At 41.4% G+C, this 17,877-nt stretch overlaps 2 protein-coding genes across 3 annotated transcripts in view; both read right to left on the reverse strand.

Annotated features, from left to right (window-relative positions):
• Positions 1-1,374: 1,374 nt before the first annotated feature.
• Positions 1,375-10,453, reverse strand: vopp1b (VOPP1 WW domain binding protein b). The gene is made up of 5 exons (XM_079576529.1): positions 10,160-10,453; positions 6,855-6,913; positions 5,636-5,713; positions 4,367-4,500; positions 1,375-1,943 (listed from the first exon to the last, which is right to left on the reverse strand). The coding sequence occupies exons 1-5, from the start codon at positions 10,208-10,210 to the stop codon at positions 1,792-1,794; spliced, it is 474 nt and encodes a 157-aa protein (XP_079432655.1). The 5' UTR covers positions 10,211-10,453; the 3' UTR covers positions 1,375-1,791.
• Positions 10,454-16,644: 6,191 nt separating this feature from the next.
• Positions 16,645-17,877, reverse strand: part of LOC306977535 (E3 ubiquitin-protein ligase HECW1-like) — a 28,796-nt gene continuing 27,563 nt past the window's right edge. The window contains exon 27 of one of the 2 annotated variants that reach the window (XM_079575898.1): positions 16,645-17,561. In XM_079575898.1, the coding sequence (XP_079432024.1) occupies positions 17,450-17,561 (112 nt within the window). In that variant the 3' untranslated portion in view covers positions 16,645-17,449. The remainder of the gene's footprint in view (positions 17,562-17,877) is intronic. The other variant, XM_079575899.1, reaches the window with a different exon arrangement.

A 17,877-nucleotide genomic window follows, 5' to 3' on the forward strand; every position in this document is an offset into this window, starting at 1 on the left:
GCCCTGCTATCCAGCGACTCCACAGGCTACAGTTAGTCCATCGGAAAATCAGAGAGAAAAGAAAGGGCAAAGGGTCATCAGGTTCCCTTTATGGTGGGGCTGTTGTCGCCACCCCTTTGTCCTGTGAAGAAGTCGGTGAGTCGGTTCAGGAGGAGATGAACGGACGGGGAGTTCAGGTTAAGGTGGTAAGGTGCACTTTGTCGTTCCTTCCAAGTCGCTGTGGCAGACTGTTGTTCATGTTTTAGGTTGATAGTGCGGGGAAAACATGCAAACTCCACACAAAAAGGCCGCTCAATGGATCATGGATCGAGCCCAGGCCCTTCTAGCTGTGAGGTAAGTGCGCTTAACACTTAATGACACACCGCTGACAGGAATAACTCCGGATAGAAACATGTGCATTGTCAAATTCAGAGCTGATGACGTCTCGTGTGTGAGTTTTTGACCCTGAGAAGAGTCGGAGCAAGTCCAACTTCCCTTGAAGATCAGGGTCTGCTTTGAAATGCTTCATTTTCAAACATCATGGGTGGGGCTGGGTAACGATGCTGGTATGGTATCAGAGAAAAGGTTTAGGTACTGTTATAGTACAGTTTTGATGCTGTAGGTCCAGGGACAGCATTAAAGGAAGTGACTTGGATGTTTCAGCTCAAATAAAATGTTTTTTTCCCACACTTTTTTTTTCCAAAATGCTTGCCCCATTTTTCCAAGTTTTCCAAATTTTTTCCTTATTTTTTCCAATTTTCTATAACTTATATTTTTCCTATTATCTCACCATTATTTCCCTAACTTCCCCCACCACTTTCTGCATTTTTGCCACAATTTCTCCCAATTCTCCCCTTACTTTTACCAAAATTAAATCTTTCCCACATTGCTTGACATTGGAGATGAACCACATATTTTAAGTTGAATATCTTAAAACATGATTCTTCTGTTTCCTGGTTCTAGACGAGAAATATTTGGGTATAGGAATTGAAAAAAGCATTGTTCAGGTATCGGTATCGTAAACCCAGTATTGAACACTTTTGAACAGTCCCCAGCCCTACTGGTTAGTCACTGTCAGTGTCCAGCTGATCGTTGGCAATGCCTGCATGTTCTCGCTCTTATTAACCCGGAGTGTTCCGCACTGTGGCTCGAATTTCTGATTTACCGAGTGAAGACTGACATTCCATTGAGAAAAGTGAAGAAAACAGCACTAGACTGTTCCAAGCAGCACTTTACAAACACACAGTTTGCAGTTTGAGCCTTATGAGCAGTTCATTATAGTCATATGTTCACAACAACAACTGACAATATCTCCATTTCCTCGGCTCAGTTATTCCTTATTTGTTTTGTAGCCAGACCCTGGTAGAGTCGCAGAGATGGAAGATGTATTCTCAGTATTTTAGGGAGACCTTCTTGACATCAATAATCATGATATACTTTGACAAAACATCGGAAATGTGCTAAAATGTCCATGAGAGCATCTTTGTTAAAAAAACAAGAAAGAACAGTGTCTACTTCTGTTTTTGTAAGATTAAACTGCAATTCTCCTTTTGTAATTTTGCATATTTTCCAATCAACAACTTCAGTATTACGTCATCGACAATATATTACCCACCTGTCACTCTCAGCAGTAATAAAGCGCTATAACGGCTCGGAAATGTGTTTTTAAAAAAGGGTACTTTCAGCCTCTGCAGTGCCATGCTGTGTCTGTCGGATGTGACAAATGTTGGTGCCCCGGAAACATTAAAATCGTCCTATAAACATGGTTCCTCTTCTTCTGTGGACGAGTTCCAAAAGCCCTGCGAGTGGAGTTTACGTCTTGTCGTTGTTTTGGAATATTTGTTCGTAGGATGGAGGGGGGTGGTTGCAGTACGAGGGCGGGGGCGGGTAGGCGACGGGGTACACCGCGGCGTCGGGCACCCCGCTCACTCTGTAGGCCTGCACAGAGACGGGCTGCTGGGACACTGCGGAGAGGAGGACAGTGGTCAGGGAGAAACTGATCTCTTACTGATGGTTAGTGCTAGATCGTATGCTCCGGAGGGACAGTCTGCTGTGAAAACATGAGATAACCTCTTACCCCCCGCCAAAACCAAATCCATTCTCTCCTCTATGCCATGTCACTTTTTATTTCCCTTATGTGTTTTTGGCACTTTTTTATTACTTTTTTGCTGGATTTTTGTCACTTCTTTTGCTGGATTTTTGTCACTTTTTTGTTGAGATTTTGTCTTTTTTTTTGCTGGATTTTTGTCTCTTTTTTTTGCTGGATTTTTGTCTCTTTTTTGTTGAGATTTTGTCTTTTTTTTGCTGTATTTTTGTCACTTTTTGCTGAATTTTCGTCCTTTTTTTGCTGGATTTTTGTCTTTTTTTTTTGCTGGATTTTTGTAACTTTTTGCTAAATTTTTGTCTCTTTTTTGCTGGATTTTTGTCTTTTTTTTGCTGGATTTTTGTCTTTTTTTTTGCTGGATTTTTGTCTCTTTTTTTTGCTGTATTTTTGTCTCTTTTTTGTTGAGATTTTGTCTTTTTTTTGCTGTATTTTTGTCACTTTTTGCTGAATTTTTGTCTTTTTTTTGCTGGATTTTTGTCTTTTTTTTTGCTGGATTTTTGTAACTTTTTGCTAAATTTTTGTCTCTTTTTTGCTGGATTTTTGTCATTTTTTTGCTGGATTTTTGTCTCTTTTTTGCTGGATTTTTGTCATTTTTTTGCTGGATTTTTGTCTCTTTTTTGCTGGATTTTTGTCATTTTTTTGCTGGATTTTTGTCTCTTTTTTGCTGGATTTTTGTCATTTTTTTGCTGGATTTTTGTCTCTTTTTTGCTGGATTTTTGTCACTTTTTTGTTGAGTTTTTATAATTTTTGTCGCTTCTTTTAGTCACTTTTGAGCTTTTTTTGTTGCGTTTACATCCTCATTTTCTTCTCGTTTTTTGCCTGTGTTTTGAAGCAGCTTTTAGGGCCAGGGAAATGGTTAATTTTAGGGTTAGGGTTAGAATTATTTGTATTTTTACTCATAGATCTGTACGAAATCACAGCAGACCGTCCCTCCCGAGCAGACGATCTAGCACTAACCCTTACTGATCTCGTATTATGTCAGTCCTTTCTTTATTTAAGATGCCCCCTAGTGGCTGGAGTGAGCGTTCTGGTTATTTCTTTAAAATATCATAACTCCACACAGGAATAGGCAAGAGACTGGGCCGGATTGAATCATCTCACGTGCTGGAAGTGACCCGCGGGCCGCCTATTGGAGACCTCTGGATTAGGGCACTACATCATTCTACAGTTTACTAGGCAAAAAAATGATCACTTTAAAGTTGCATTATAGAACTTTTAATACGGAAAAAGTCCAGAGTCCAGAGTCCAGAGTCAATTGTTTTGCAGGTTTGCTGTTGAGAGCATCCGTCCGCAGTGTAAACCTACCAGAAACTCTTAAAACAACTGATCCTGGAGCATCATGGAGGCCTCTGTGATGGGAAGTCAAGGCGCCATGCTAACCACTGGGTCACTAAAAGGTCAAATACGGAATAAAATATATATATATTTTTCCACATAAAAAGTTCCATAATGCACCTTTAAAATTCTAGTCTGGACGGCAAAATATTTTACAAATGTTATAAAATGTGTCTTGCATTTTGATGTAAAATAAGTAACTACATATACTGTATATATTTTTTGTAAAGTCCCTCTTTCCTGGATCTCAGTAACTAATGAGAGTCTAGTATCCTCCTGCACCGACCAATGAGACGAGCTTTTTCTGTGAACCAGCCAGTCAGGTCCAATCAGGAGGGATTGTCCCACTCACGTCATTTTGCAAACTAAGAAGGGCTTTCTGGTTAAAGAAGGAGGAGTTTGATTGTTTACTTTGAAATGTCACTCTCTCTCCTCACTTTGCAAACTCACAGATGATCACTTTAATGAAAGACTCAAAGTGAAATTTTGACATATTCCTAGAAGCGTGGAAAAAAACAACATACGGTCTTTTTACCAGGTGCTAAATCAGGGTTTTTACAGGCAGAAGTTAGTCAAATTTGATGCTCTTTATTTCCATTTCTAATGTTTCTAATGACCAAATATTTGATTTTAATGCCACAAACGCAGACATTTTTTTATTTATATTAATTATTATTATTATATTTAATTTCTTAAGATTGACAAACATTTCATCAACAGAGGAAAGATAATAAACATAAACACAACTTACAGTGGGGAAAAAAGTATTCAAAATCCATAAGAAAGTCTATGGGATCTGACCAAGTACTTTTTCCCCACTGTATGTGCCAGTTTGACTTTAATGACTTTTAAGGCCTTGATTTAGGCACAATTCATGAATAAAGTTTGATGCTTTTGAATGCCCCGCTGAAACCCTGTAAATAAGCAGGAGTTTTGTGTTGAGCGCACCTGGGGAGTTGACGGGGTGTCGGGTGAAGGACACGTTGAAGGCGGGCTCGTCCCTCAGAGCAGACGGGTACATCCTCCGGCGGATGATGAAGCCGGCTCCACAGCAGAACAGCACGGCCATCATCAGCAGCAGCCTGCAGACACACAGACACACACACACGCACACACACACGGACACACACGGACACACACACACACTCTCAGTAATGCAACACGCAGACCTCTGCCAACAAGGAAATGCTATTAACTCCCCATCTGGAATATCGAAAGACCTTTTAACCATTGACGTTTCAGATTTTATAACGTATCGGATTCATTTTCCTGGAGCAAAGTACATATTTTTGGCCAATAACAATCAGAATGTGTAGAAGGAGGTATTGTGAGGGCTAGAAATGAGTTGAGCACAGCTTAAAGGAATAGGCCACCGTTTTTACATAGTGAGATATGCTCTTACCTCACTTTAGCCGAGTTAATATATCCCCGTCTGGTCTTTGTCCGTGCGCTCTGTCACGCAAACGGAGCACATACGCAGCCTCTCCCACATGTCACATAGCTCCAAAAAAGCTCACGATAGAAGCTACCAAGCTCTTCCACGTGTTCCCTATTTAAATAAAGTTACGTGAAGTGTTTTCATGCGAAGTATATTTACACAGAAATGTAGCATGTCGATTTTATAAGCAGATAAAAAGGGGGACTATATTGTGAGGCGTAATGATACGAGGAGTAAAACGTCCGCGCAGTAACTCCTAAAGACTTCCCCGCTCACTTCCGCCAATAACCTTTAGGAGTTACTGCGCGGACGTTTTACTCCTCGTATCATTACGCCTCACAATATAGTACCCCTTTTTATCTGCTTATAAAATCGACATGTTACATTTCTGTGTAAATATACTTCGCATGAAAACACTTCACGTAACTTTATTTAAATAGGGAACACGTGGAAGAGCTTGGTAGCTTCTATCGTGAGCTTTTTTGGAGCTATGTGACATGTGGGAGAGGCTGCGTATGTGCTCCGTTAGCCTGGCAGAGCGCACGGACAAAGACCAGACGGGGATATATTAACTCGGCTAAAGTGAGGTAAGAGCATATCTCAGTATGTAAAAACGGTGGCCTATTCCTTTAAGCTCACCTACTTCCATCTTCCACAGCTGGAAAACTCTGGGCTAAAAAATGTATAGAGTATGCACGAAGCCCGAAGTTATAATACATATATCGGCCAGTAAGAGACAACTGAATTGAATTTGAGTGCGGCGAAACGGTGGAACTGACCAGAAGTACCAGAGCCTCTGGATGGACAGCGCCCGCACGCAGCAGCGAGTGCCGCAGCAGTCCTCGTACGAGCGGCATCTGCAACGCACAACACACACTTATGTATACAATCACTTATGTACACAATCATTTATGTATACAATCACTTATGTATACAATCATTTATGTATACAATCATTTATGTATACAATCATTTTACAGATAGACCCGGATCAGGCCTGATGGTCATGTTATGGTCAAACATTTGACATTGATACTTGGTGTGAAAGGTTCTTAAAGGAACAGGCCACCGTTGTTCCATACTGAGATATGTTCTTACCTGAGCTTAGACGAGTTGATGTGTACCTGTCTGGTCTTTGTGTGTGCGCTCAGACACGAAAAACGACCAAAGCTGTTGTTAGCATTTGGCCTCTCCCAATGTATTCCTATAGCTCCAAACGGGGGTGAAGTTGGAAGCGACCACGCTCTTCCACGGGCACAAAGACCAGACAGGTACGCATCAACTCGTCTAAGCTCAGGTAAGAACATATCACAGAATGGAAGAACTGTGTGTCCTCAGTCACGCAAAACGACCAAAGATGTTGTTAGCATTTGGCCTCTCCCAATGTATTCCTATAGCTCCAAACGGGGGTGAAGTTGGAAGCGACCACGCTCATCCACAGACGCGCACAAAGACCAGACAGGTACGCGTCAACTCGTCTAAGCTCAGGTAAGAACATATCTCAGCATGGAAAACGGCGGCCTGTGCCTTTAAGAATGCATTTGTATCAGTTTCATGAACTTGCAGTCGATTTTTTTTTCTGTGACTGCGACTCTGAAAAGTGACAAGTTGAAAAAGGTGCCTAAAACCCCGCCCCTTTTCACTTTTCCCCCACCCATTTTTGCCCAATGTTTAGTAAAGGTAGCATCGTTCAGGTATCAAAGTCGAGGTCAAGGTCAAGTGTATTTATAAAGCACATTTACAAAACAGTGGGTAGCAGGTTCACTTAAACAAAACAAGAATATTCACAACAATACAAGAAAATTATCCGCCTTTCACAGGGTTTTGAAGCTCGGTATCGAACACTACCCAGCCCTAGTACTTCTACACGCCTTTGTTACTGAATGCTGAGGTACCTCTCTCACTACGTCAGCTAATACTGTGACTTCTACAGTACAATTCCTCTCTGTGCCCCCCACACTCTGGCACCCCTGTAATGTAGGCTGCACGAGTACTCACATGAAGTAGATGGGGTATCCTCCCTCAAAATACCAGCAGTACTTCTTGGCTTCAATCATCTGCAACACATTCACGCACCATCATGAGGAGAACAGCGGGAAGTGCACAGCAAAGCATATCCCTGTTTTTTCGGGGCAGCTTTAGAGGAGGGTGGGGGAAGTCGAGCCAGGTGGTTATTGTGTAAAAAGTAAAAACGGTATAATACACATGTTACTATCTACACACATTTTGGGATGTTTTCTATTTGTTTGCATCTTCGAAAATCATCTAGAATATGTGGTTTTATCAATGTTCGTCTTAAAAAAAAAAGTGGTCGTTGAGGCTCACTTTAACCTAAGAGCGGGGTCAGAAGAACCTCCAGATTTAAAGGGACTTTACAGAGTTTAAAAATGTTTAAACTAAGTATTTTCCTCCTCCTACATGTTTCAGCCATGTCCTAATGTGTAGAATGAGCTCAGACTTGTTCACAACAACTGCCTCTAAAATCCTGCACTGTCACTCAGAAAGGTGTGCCGTCATGCACGAGCTTAAAGGGATATTTCAGGATGTTTGACATAGGGCCTCATTTCCTCGTTATCCAGAGTGTTGCTGATTTCTGGAGATATTTTTTTTGTAATTCATGCAGTTCTTATATTTGAAGAGTTTCGTGGTGCTAGGCTAATGCAAGGCTAGTGCATTTCTACGGTCTAACAGTGTGACCCGCTCCACAGAGCACCTGAGGCAAATCACTCATAACACCAGACTAACCATATAAATGTCTGTGTCCATAGAATCATTTGAACCATTTTGCATTTAAAATAAGTTATATTTGAGCAGCTTCAGCTTCGTGGTTGTATAAGCTACGCAGCGGCGGAGTGATCTGCTAGAAAATAGTCCCTCAAAATGCGATCATTCATGTGATGCAGGTCAGTTCCATCCATCCATCCATCTTCTTCCACTTTTCCGTTGCCGGGTCGTGGGGGCAGTTGTTGGATCTGCCCAAATCACACTGCACCGGCCCCTTATGGCTCCTCCTGCAGGTGGTGGGTCCACAGAAGGACGGCCTCATGGTTAACCGGGCCTGTTGGTCTCTCATAAGGGGCTTCTGAACCGCTCTTTGTCTGACCCGTCACCTAGGACCTGTTTGCCATGGGAGACCCTACCAGGGGCACCAAGCCCCCGACAACAGAGCTCCAGGATCATTCGGGGGCTCAAACCCCTCCACCACGTTAAAGGAACAGGCCACTGTTTTTACATACTGAGATATGTTCTTACCTTAGCTTTGACGAGTTCTTTAGGACCTGTCTGGTCTTCACCTGTGCCTTCAGTCACGTAAACACAGCACAGACGGCGTTAGCATTTAGCCTCTCCCTCTCTCCTCTATAGCTCCAAAACTATATTGTAAGGCGTAATAATACCAGGAGTAGTTTGAAATCCGCGCAGTAATCTTCACTTTACTGTGCAGATGCCAAATTACTCCTGGTATTATTACGCCTTACAATATAGTTCCCCCTTTTATCCGCTTAGAAAATCCACATTGTTTAATTTTGTGTAATTATACTTTGTAGTGGAACACTTCACGTAACCATATTTAAATAGGGAAAACGTGGAAGAGCTTGGTAGCTTCTATCTTGACCTGTTTTGGAGCTATAGAGGAGAGAGGGAGAGGCTAAATGCTAACGCCGTCTGTGCTGTGTTTACGTGACTGAAGGCACGGGTGAAGATCAGACAGGTCCTAAAGAACTCGTCAAAGCTAAGGTAAGAACATATCTCAGTATGTAAAAACGGTGGCCTATTCCTTTAAGGTGGCGGTTCCAGGAGGGGCAAGGTCAGTTATATTCCAAAAATGATTCTATGGACACAGACATTTATATGGTTAGTCTGGTGTTATAAGTGATTTGCCTCAGGTGCTCTGTGGAGCGGGTCAGGCTGTTTTTAATGCAGGCTAGCTGATACCATAGAAATGCGCTAGCCTAGCACTAGCCTAGCGCCGCGAAACTCTTCAAATATAAGAACTGCATATCCCTTTAATATAGGGATTGCAGTTACGTATAAGACCTGAGGTGGCAGTAGTGAGCATAAAATTACCAACTTGCATCCAATGGCCGCTGGCTGCCCTGCTTTTTGACCACAAACGTGGGGGCCGCCATTGCTCCGCCGTTGCTGCAGTACCTCCATATCGCCGCTAGGCCCCCATTGAAAAGCATTGGACTTTAGACACGTTAAAAACTACTTTAAAGCCTGGTTTCAATTGTTTCAACACTAGACTAGGCTAGATATTCCTCCTGAGATAACGCTGGGTTAATAACAATATATGAAACCAGGCTGGTTTTCGTAATATGAATTTCTGAAATCTCGTCCTTAATGAGGCTCGGACTGTTAGCATTGGAGCAGCGCGAGCTACACGCCACGCAAGGGCGGAGTCTATGGTGAAAATCCCGCCCTTATGCCCTTTTTAGGAACATGCTGTAAATCCTCCATGAATTGCCCCACGGCCGTGGTCATTCTGGTAAACGGGGAGGAGTGAGCAGAAGACGTCCATTTTTTCTACAGTCTATGGTTGCATCTAGTCTCATCAAAGGTAAATATATATATATATATATAGTTTTATTACATTTTAATGTTTACTATTAGACATTTTATGCAGAAAAATGATCATACTATATATTACGAAACAAAACAAACAAAAAAACAAATAATTTAAGTGTAATATTTCATTTCAGAGATTCTCGTCTCGGCCAAACCCAGAACCACCAAAAAAAATAAAATAATAAATTAAATTCAGTAAATCAAAATAATTTGTTTTGTTATGGTTTCTTATGGACCCCCATGTTTGTTCTTTGAAACCGCCCAGATAGTGACCAACACCAAGTAGGCTGTTGTGATCAGGCCATAACTTCCCTTTGAGTTTCACAGTGGGCTCTTTTTTGTTTATCCATGTTTTATTTCCAGTGTATAATGGGTGCTTCATCTTACCACACTCCCCCCCCCCTACACGGGCTGGAGTGTTTCCTGGTGCCCCATAGGAACATTTAGGCCATTTGAACAAAACAAAAGACCCTGACGTTTGTCCTCCTGGCCCTGTAACCCAGAGAGCGCCCACACTCCTGCATCTCCACAACAAGGAAGAGGCTGAGAGCGAGCGCAGACAGGATGTGCAGGATGTGCAGGCTGTCAGGCGCTCTCCAAACGGTCATGAACATCAGCGCTCCATTCCCTCCCCGGGTGTTTTCTCCTTTACAGCACGATTCTCTTAGAAATAATAATAATAAAAAAACATGCGCCGTTAATCCCCCTTCCTCATAATAAACCCAGGAGGCACTCACCTCCAGGAACAGCCCGAGTGTGAGGGCCAGCCAGAGCCGCGCGTTCGTCATGTTCGGGGACGGGACAAGAGCATCCAGGCAGGGGGGGGAGAGAAGGCGTCCCGGCGGCGCTACGAGGCGGTCATTTGGTCCGGGCACCGGCTGGTCGAGCTCGGTGCTCCATCCGTGCGAAGAAGACAGTCAAGACAGCGGATGAGGGTGAGGCGGAGGCGGAGGAGACACCCATGGGAGACACACGGGCCTGTTCCTGTCAGAGCGGAGCACGCGCACAAGTAAAGCCCGCCTCTTCAGACAAAGGATGCTGAGGCGGAGCAGGCAGGGGTGTGGATACAGCGGGGCAGGAAGTGTCACAATTTTGTTGAATTTTTGTCAGTTTTTGTTGAGTTTTTGTCACATTTTTGTTGAGTTTTTGTCACATTTTTGTTGAGTTTTTGTCACATTTTTGTTGAATTTTTGTCACATTTTTGTTGAGTTTTTGTCACATTTTTCTTGAGTTTTTGTCACATTTTTGTTGAATTTTTGTCACATTTTTGTTGAGTTTTTGTCACATTTTTGTTGAATTTTTGTCACATTTTTGTTGAGTTTTTGTCACTTTTTGTTGAGTTTTTGTCACATTTTTGTTGAGTTTTTGTCACTTTTTGTTGAGTTTTTGTCACATTTTTGTTGAGTTTTTTGTCAGTCTTTGTTGAATTTTTTTTTACATTTTTGTTGAGTTTTTGTCACATTTTTGTTGCATTTTTGTCACATTTTTGTTGAGTTTTTTGTCACATCTTTGTTGAGTTTTTGTCACATCTTTGTTGAGTTTTTGTCACATTTTTGTTGAGTTTTTGTCACATTTTTGTTGAGTTTTTGTCACTCTTTGGTTAAATTTTTGTTACATTTTTGTCGCGTTTCCATCCTTGCTTTCTTCTTATTTTTTGTGGCTATTTTTGTGTTTTTTTTTCCCAAGAATCTTTTTGATTAGGGTAAAGCCAAACTGGAGAAAATGGGATCCGTTCAGGTGGGTATTGGAACGACATGTTTTGTCCTATATTCCACACTCATGGAAAACACAGCTCATCTCATTATAAAGCATTTACATCAATATCATGAACTCTCAGGTTAGCTTCTTCTTGCATTTCTATTATACTGAGATATGTTCTTTTCTGAGCTTAGACGAGTTGATGCGCACCTGTCTGGTCTTTACGCGTGCCCTCAGTCATGCAAAAAGACCAAAGATGTTGTTAACATTTAGCCTCTCCAGCGTATATGGCCCCAAACAGGGGTGTTAGAAGCGACCAAGCTTTTCCAAGTTTTCCATATTTAAAGCAGTACTAAGTAACTCCCCTAGAGGTCATAAGCGCAACTGCAGCTGTCATAGCAAGTTGCGATTTTTTTACTCATTAATTGTCCGTGAGAGTAAATACTACGCTGACAGAAAAGGCGAAGGGACAGAGGAATATTGTACATCCAGTTACACAAGGGAAATATTTTTTTTCACTCAAACTTGGCTGTAAATACTGTTTAAGTGGTGCTAGCCTGCAGTTAGCTTTGCCCATTAGATTCTATTAGTATTAGTGTGTATTGGTGACTCCGACCCGTAGGCAGTGATGTTGCAATTGTGGTTTTCTGGCCAGACACACCAGGAGAAGACCCCCCAATCATCTCATTATTACGCCTTACAATCTAGTACCCCTGTATACCCACTTACAAAATCCATCCATCCATCCGTCCATTTTCTTCCGCTTTATCCGGGGCCGGGTCTTGGGGGCAGCAGTCTCAGCAGAGACACCCAGACTTCCCGATCCACACACACCTCCTCCAGCTGTTCTGGGGGGACCCCGCGGCGACACCAGGTCAGCTCGGAGACATAGTCCCACCAGCGTGTCCTGGGTCTTCCACGATGCCTCCTCCCAAATCGACACGTTTAATTTTGTGTGACTTTGATCGTGTAACTATTCACGTAACCGTATTTAAATAGGGAAAACGTGGAAGAGCTTCGTCGCTTCTGACATCACCCCTGTTTGGGTCCATTGGAATATACTGGGAGAGGCTACATGCTAACAACATCTTTGGTCTTTTTGCTTGACTGAGCACACGCATAAAGACCAGACAGGCACGCATCAACTCGTCTACGCTCAGGGAAGAACAGACCTCGGTATAGAAGAACGGCGGCCTGTTCCTTTAACACGCGCCTTAACTCAGCACATTTTCTCCAGTTCAGCTTTACCCAAACCTAAAGGTTTACAGCCTATAGGCCTCATTCGAAAGCTAAGACCTACAAAACTGAACTGATCTTTTTCCTTGCCTTGTTGCTGTGTTGTTGTAACCTTTAAAAAAAAATTTCTTTCCATTGCTTTTTGCTGGTTGCTGGTTTTGTTGCATTTTCATCCTCTTTCTCGGCTCATTTGTGCTGCTGTTTGACACTGTTTTCGAGAAGCTTTTAGATTTGAGTAAAGCCTGACTGTAGAAAGTGTGCTTGGTTCAGGTGGGGGTTAAGAGGTTAAAGTGACCCTGAAAAGTAACTCTTCCTGTTGTGAAATTCTTCCCTGTGAAGAACTGGGATGCTACAAATGTGCTAGAGGAAAGTTAGAAATGACTTGGGACTACAGCTAACATTTTAATTTAGTGGCTTACTCTCATTGCTTATTTTCACAGAAAAAATGTGTCAGATGACCAGTGTTTTTTAACACTGAGCAGAGCCTATTCTAAGTCAAACATGCACAACAGGATGTGGTCTTGGCTGACGCTCATTTGAGTGAGTGGTGAGGAAACAGCTGAGATAATTCTCACAAAGTGGGGCATGGCCGATATTAACTTCACATGACACTAAAGTCGAATGTGATGCCAACATTAAGTACATAAGTGTTTATGATACAAAAAAAAAGTTTTAATCGCCAAACCCCTCTGTTATTGGAGCAACTGTCACTCCCACTTGTATTGGGGAAAAAGCAACAGTGTCAAAAGCAGGAAAAATTATACTACAGACCAAATTTTAATGTTGTTGGTCCAGGGACAGCATTCAAGGACATGACCTGGTCGTTTCAGCTCAAATAAAGATGCACATTTAACACATTATTGTTCTGTTTTATAGTTCTAGTTGTTTTCAGTGGGTTGCAAGCCTTTCCCTGAAAACATTTATTTAATTTTTATGTACAGAAAAAGTATAGAATCACAACTTTAGTCTGTTAAAATGACTGACTTGATCATAATGTCATCGTTTTTTTGGCTTGTTTAATACGTATTCAACAACAATGGTTGAGGAAAAGACAATATTAAAAGACAGTTGGAACTGATCGATCCATACAGCAGTGATATATGATGGTCTCAGGCTCCTCCCTAGCCCATTCCTTTGCAATGTTATGATTTTTGAAAGAAATGACCAGAATGCTCTCTCCAGCCACTAGGGGGCCGCTTAAATAAAAATAAAAGGAAAGAATTCACATGTGTCCAGCAGAGGGCACTGACATAAATGAGAGATCAGGATATAAACAAACTATAAACAATATACTATTTATTATTGAAAAAAAGTTTCCTCAATAGTATTTTCCCAATCAAAACACATTATTTAGGAGCTTTTGTTTATGGACCCCGGCGATACACCCCCCATGTACGTTTTGGCCCCCACGGAGACCCCTTCTATCGCTTCACTTCCCAGAAACTCCGTTTGAAGGAAGCACAGAGGTGCTTTCAGTGCGATGGTAGAAGTGAACGAGTATAAGAATAGATTAGCTCAATATTTTCAGAAAATAATACTCCCACTAAATACCAGCATCAGATATTCAAAATACATAATTTAGTGTAATGCACAATAGGATAAAGTGGCAGAATAAGTTTGAGTTATTGTTGGTGCGGCTCCGACTCAATTCAAGCTTCTCATGGGGCCCCTTATGAACATTAACTCTCATGGGGCCCCTTATGAACATTAACTCTCATGGGGCCCCTTATGAACATCAACTGCACTAGTCTAGTGGATACACTCCATACCTGTTGACCCAGGGGGACTGATCGAGGAGCAGTGAACCACCTCTGATAAAGAGAAAACAATGTGAACACGTTTATTTGCAGTTTTCTTTATTGACAGCTTCTGAGTGACAGTAAATAATAACCATCGATGCCATCTCCACTTGACATTCCCAAAGTCATGCAGCTCTATAAAATGTCATGTTGAATGAAGAAACTGCGAACAAACCTTAAACAGCAAAGACAGATGAGACAAATGAACAAGGCTAGCAGTGAAGGCAACAAATGTACCACAGAGTAGAAAGAACTAGAAAAGAGTAGAAAAGATGCACAGCCTGGTGGTACCTGTAAGGCCCCTGTATGTCGGGTGATGTACGTGAGGAAGGTCTATTCATGGGTCTCATTACGACAAATCAAAACCAAATAATCTTTTGAAAGGCCAGGCAGGAATGATCCCCACGAACAGGGTCAAAACTGTCTTGATACCTTTGTCTTGATCTCATTTTCATACTTAGTTGAAAAAAATGATCAACTCAAATCCCATTTTGCACGACAGATAATGTCAGTGATGTTAAAAAAGCATATGCTGAAAACATTTCATCAAAGTCGAGAGAGGAGAAAATGAAAAGAAGACACTTCAGTTTCCTCGAGTGCCGTGCCAATCATATCGCTCATTTGAAATGGATTTTTAAAGGATTTGTTGTGTAGCAGGATTCAGAAGAAAGTCCAGTTTTGCATATTACACCATGTAATATTGTGTACCAGAATCAAACAGAAGGCATTTTAGAAAAAAACAGCAAGTGGAAGACGTTTGTTAACAGTTCCAGTACAAGAGACGTCCCCCAACACTAAGCCGAGTAATAAATACCATCAATAAATAAATAACTTAACAAAGGAAATCAACAAGTAAACAATAAAATGAAAAAATCTCACAGCTTCGTGTTTGAAAAGTGTGTACCAGTCCTTTTTGTGTTCCGTCTTATTGGAGCATGTGTTACTGCTGACACCAGGCAGTAAGGATTGTACTATAGTCGCATACAAACACAGTGGTAAAGTGAAAAAGTGTACTGTAGTATTGCACTTTGTTTACACCATTGTAACCCCTTTATACATGAACATATCAACATACCTACACTTAAACAACACCAAGTCCCGCCTAGTGCAAGAACCCATTTTTGACTGATTCTGCTGTTGTACAACATGAAACCGTCTTAACCTCTGACCCCCCGCCTCAACCGGGCACATTTCCATCAGTACGGCTTCACCCAAACCTAAAAGCCTCTTGAAAAATGTGTCAAAATAGAGACGGGAAAGAGGATGAAAACGCAACAAAAAATGTGACATAAAAAGGCGACAAAAACGAGCTGGAAAAGCGTCAAAAAAGTGACAAATGTGACAAAAAAAGCGGAAAAAAAAGTGACAAAAACGCGGTGACGACGAGGTGAAAAAAGTTATGCTCACTTTTGTAGGTCTTAGCTTTCAAACAGTGTTAATTTTGACAACATATTTTATTTTATTTTAGTTTTAGTCTTAGTCTTTTGACTAAAATGTAATTTAAAGCAGTACTAAGTAACGTGTTTACCTTAATAAATCCTTTCCGTAGTCCCTGTGGGGGTAATACAAGTGTTTATGGGATGATTGGGGGGTCTTTCATCTCCCCCTGGTGTCTCTGACCAGAAAACCATGTTTTCAACTTGACTGCCACCGGTGCGGAGAAAGCAATACACACTAATGGAATCACGAAGAAGAAGCTAACGGGCTAACGGGCAAAGCTAACTGCGGGCTAACGTCACTTTAAACAGTATTTACAGCCAAGTTTGAGTGAAAACAAATGTTTCCATTGTATAATTGGATGCACAGTAACCCTCTCTCCCTTCGCCTTTCCTGTCAGCGTCGGATTTACTCTCCAAGACAATTAATAAGTTAAAAAATCGTAACTTGCTACGGCACCTGCAGTTGCGCTTATGGCCTCTAGGGGGAAGAGTTACTTAGTACTGCTTTAATTTTAGTCAAGATTTAGTTAAAAAAAAAGTTTCAAGTCTAGTTTTAGTCGACTAAAATCGCATGTCAATTTAGTCGACTAAAATGAAGACTAATTTAGTCGACTTATATTTATGATATTCATTATAATCATATTAAATCAGGGTCATTGACTTCATGGAGCTGCTCCACATGAACAAAGCTCAGAGCTGATCATTTGACAGTGAATTTACATGATATGAGGCTCTTTCAGACGCTCAATAGACGCTTGGATGATTTTAGTCTCTCCTTTTCATTTTTATTTAGTCTTATTTTAGTCGACTAAAATATCTGGACATTTTAGTCATAGTTTTAGTCTCATGAAAAACTTTTAATTTAGTTTTAGTCCAATTTAAGTCGTCAAAAATATCACATTGACTAAAATTAAGACTAAATATTTTTGTCGACGAAATTAACACTGCTTTCAAATGAGGCATTACACTCTTGCTCTCCAGCCGAGAAGCTTTAAGATTAGGGCAAAGCCGAACTGGAGAAAATGTGCTTGGTTAAGGCGGGGGTTAAGAGGTTAAAAGGTTAAAGGAGTGTTTTTGTACCTGCAGGTGAATGTACATTATGTCCGTCACCACTTACAGACTTTTCAGATGCTTCAGTTCATGACGTGGATCATTGACGAGCTTGTTCTGGAGGAAGAGCCATGTTTCCGGTTAGTGATGTGAAGGATTGAGCCAACAACCAAAAGCCCTCATTGTTCCAGCCCTAAACTAACTTGGAGTCACAAGTCCGAGTCCCGTACTTGTTATGTCGCTTGTGTTTAACTGTAAGCCATAATGATTTCCTTTTAGATAGTTCAACATGTGAGTTACAATAATATTTTATATCTATGTATAGAACACTTAGATGAACACGTCTTGAGCCATAGCATTGAGTTCATAAAAAAAAAAAAACAGGGCTGCATTTACATTTACATATTGCCCACACGATAACCTTTGAAATAAAACTGTTTAAAAAAATGTAGATTAAAAAAACACTTGCATACAGTCCACATCAGGGGGCGCTGTTGTGTTCGCTCAAAGTCACAAAATCTCCATAAATCCTGCATTATCATTGGATCAAAATAATTAATTACACTATCTTTAATTACAATTGATTTAGTGACGGGAGGAGAACGTCACCTCCAAGTATTTTTACGTGTATTGTCAAGAGTGCGTTATTTGTATTTATATTTACATGTATATTGTATATATTCTGACGGCTAGAAAAAGGTGAATTGCTCTTTCAGCGTTGATTGATTTCGATCTTTCCAAGTGGAGCAGTGCCTGTGCAGACGCTGCCCCCCCAGTGGAGCTCTGGAGGAGCCGGAGAGGAGGGTCACTCCAGGCCGAAGGTGCTGGTCTCCTCCACAGCGGTCAGCAGCTTCTCATACAGCATGGAGTAGGAGGGGTACGGGGGCAGGTCCAGCCGGTTGAAACACGTGTGAGCCCTGGGAGACAAGACAAGTCATGTTTTACAGCTTAGTTTATTTCTTATTTGGTGTCTTGCACCTCAAAGATGCCCAGCCTGCATGGGCTGATAAGACATTAGAGAAAAACATTGAACAAAAGACGTCCTCTCATGATGAAGCCAAGTGCTTAAAGGGGGGGTATTATGCAAAATGGACTTGTTCAAGCTTTACATCATGTTATTATGTCATTCCCTCATTAAAAACATGCCTGAAGTGTTGCCTTGGCACATTCACTTATTTTTGAGTCATCTGTAAAAACTCTGATGGCGGCCATTTTAGGGATAGGTTTGCCTGA

Source organism: Gobius niger (genome assembly GCF_951799975.1).
Source record: "Gobius niger genome assembly, chromosome: 18".
Taxonomy (NCBI): Eukaryota; Metazoa; Chordata; class Actinopteri; order Gobiiformes; family Gobiidae; genus Gobius; species Gobius niger.

What these genes read in the sequence shown, in the direction of transcription:
- vopp1b (XM_079576529.1), bottom strand. Translation starts at nt 10,210, where the DNA reads ATGACGAACGCGCGGCTCTGGCTGGCCCTCACACTCGGGCTGTTCCTG. An exon ending in CAGAGGCTCTGGTACTTCTG is followed by an intron (nt 4,501 to 5,635) that starts GTCAGTTCCACC and finishes GTGTGTCTGCAG; the next exon opens with GCTGCTGCTGATGATGGCCG. An exon ending in ACACCCCGTCAACTCCCCAG is followed by an intron (nt 1,944 to 4,366) that starts GTGCGCTCAACA and finishes TCCTCTCCGCAG; the next exon opens with TGTCCCAGCAGCCCGTCTCT.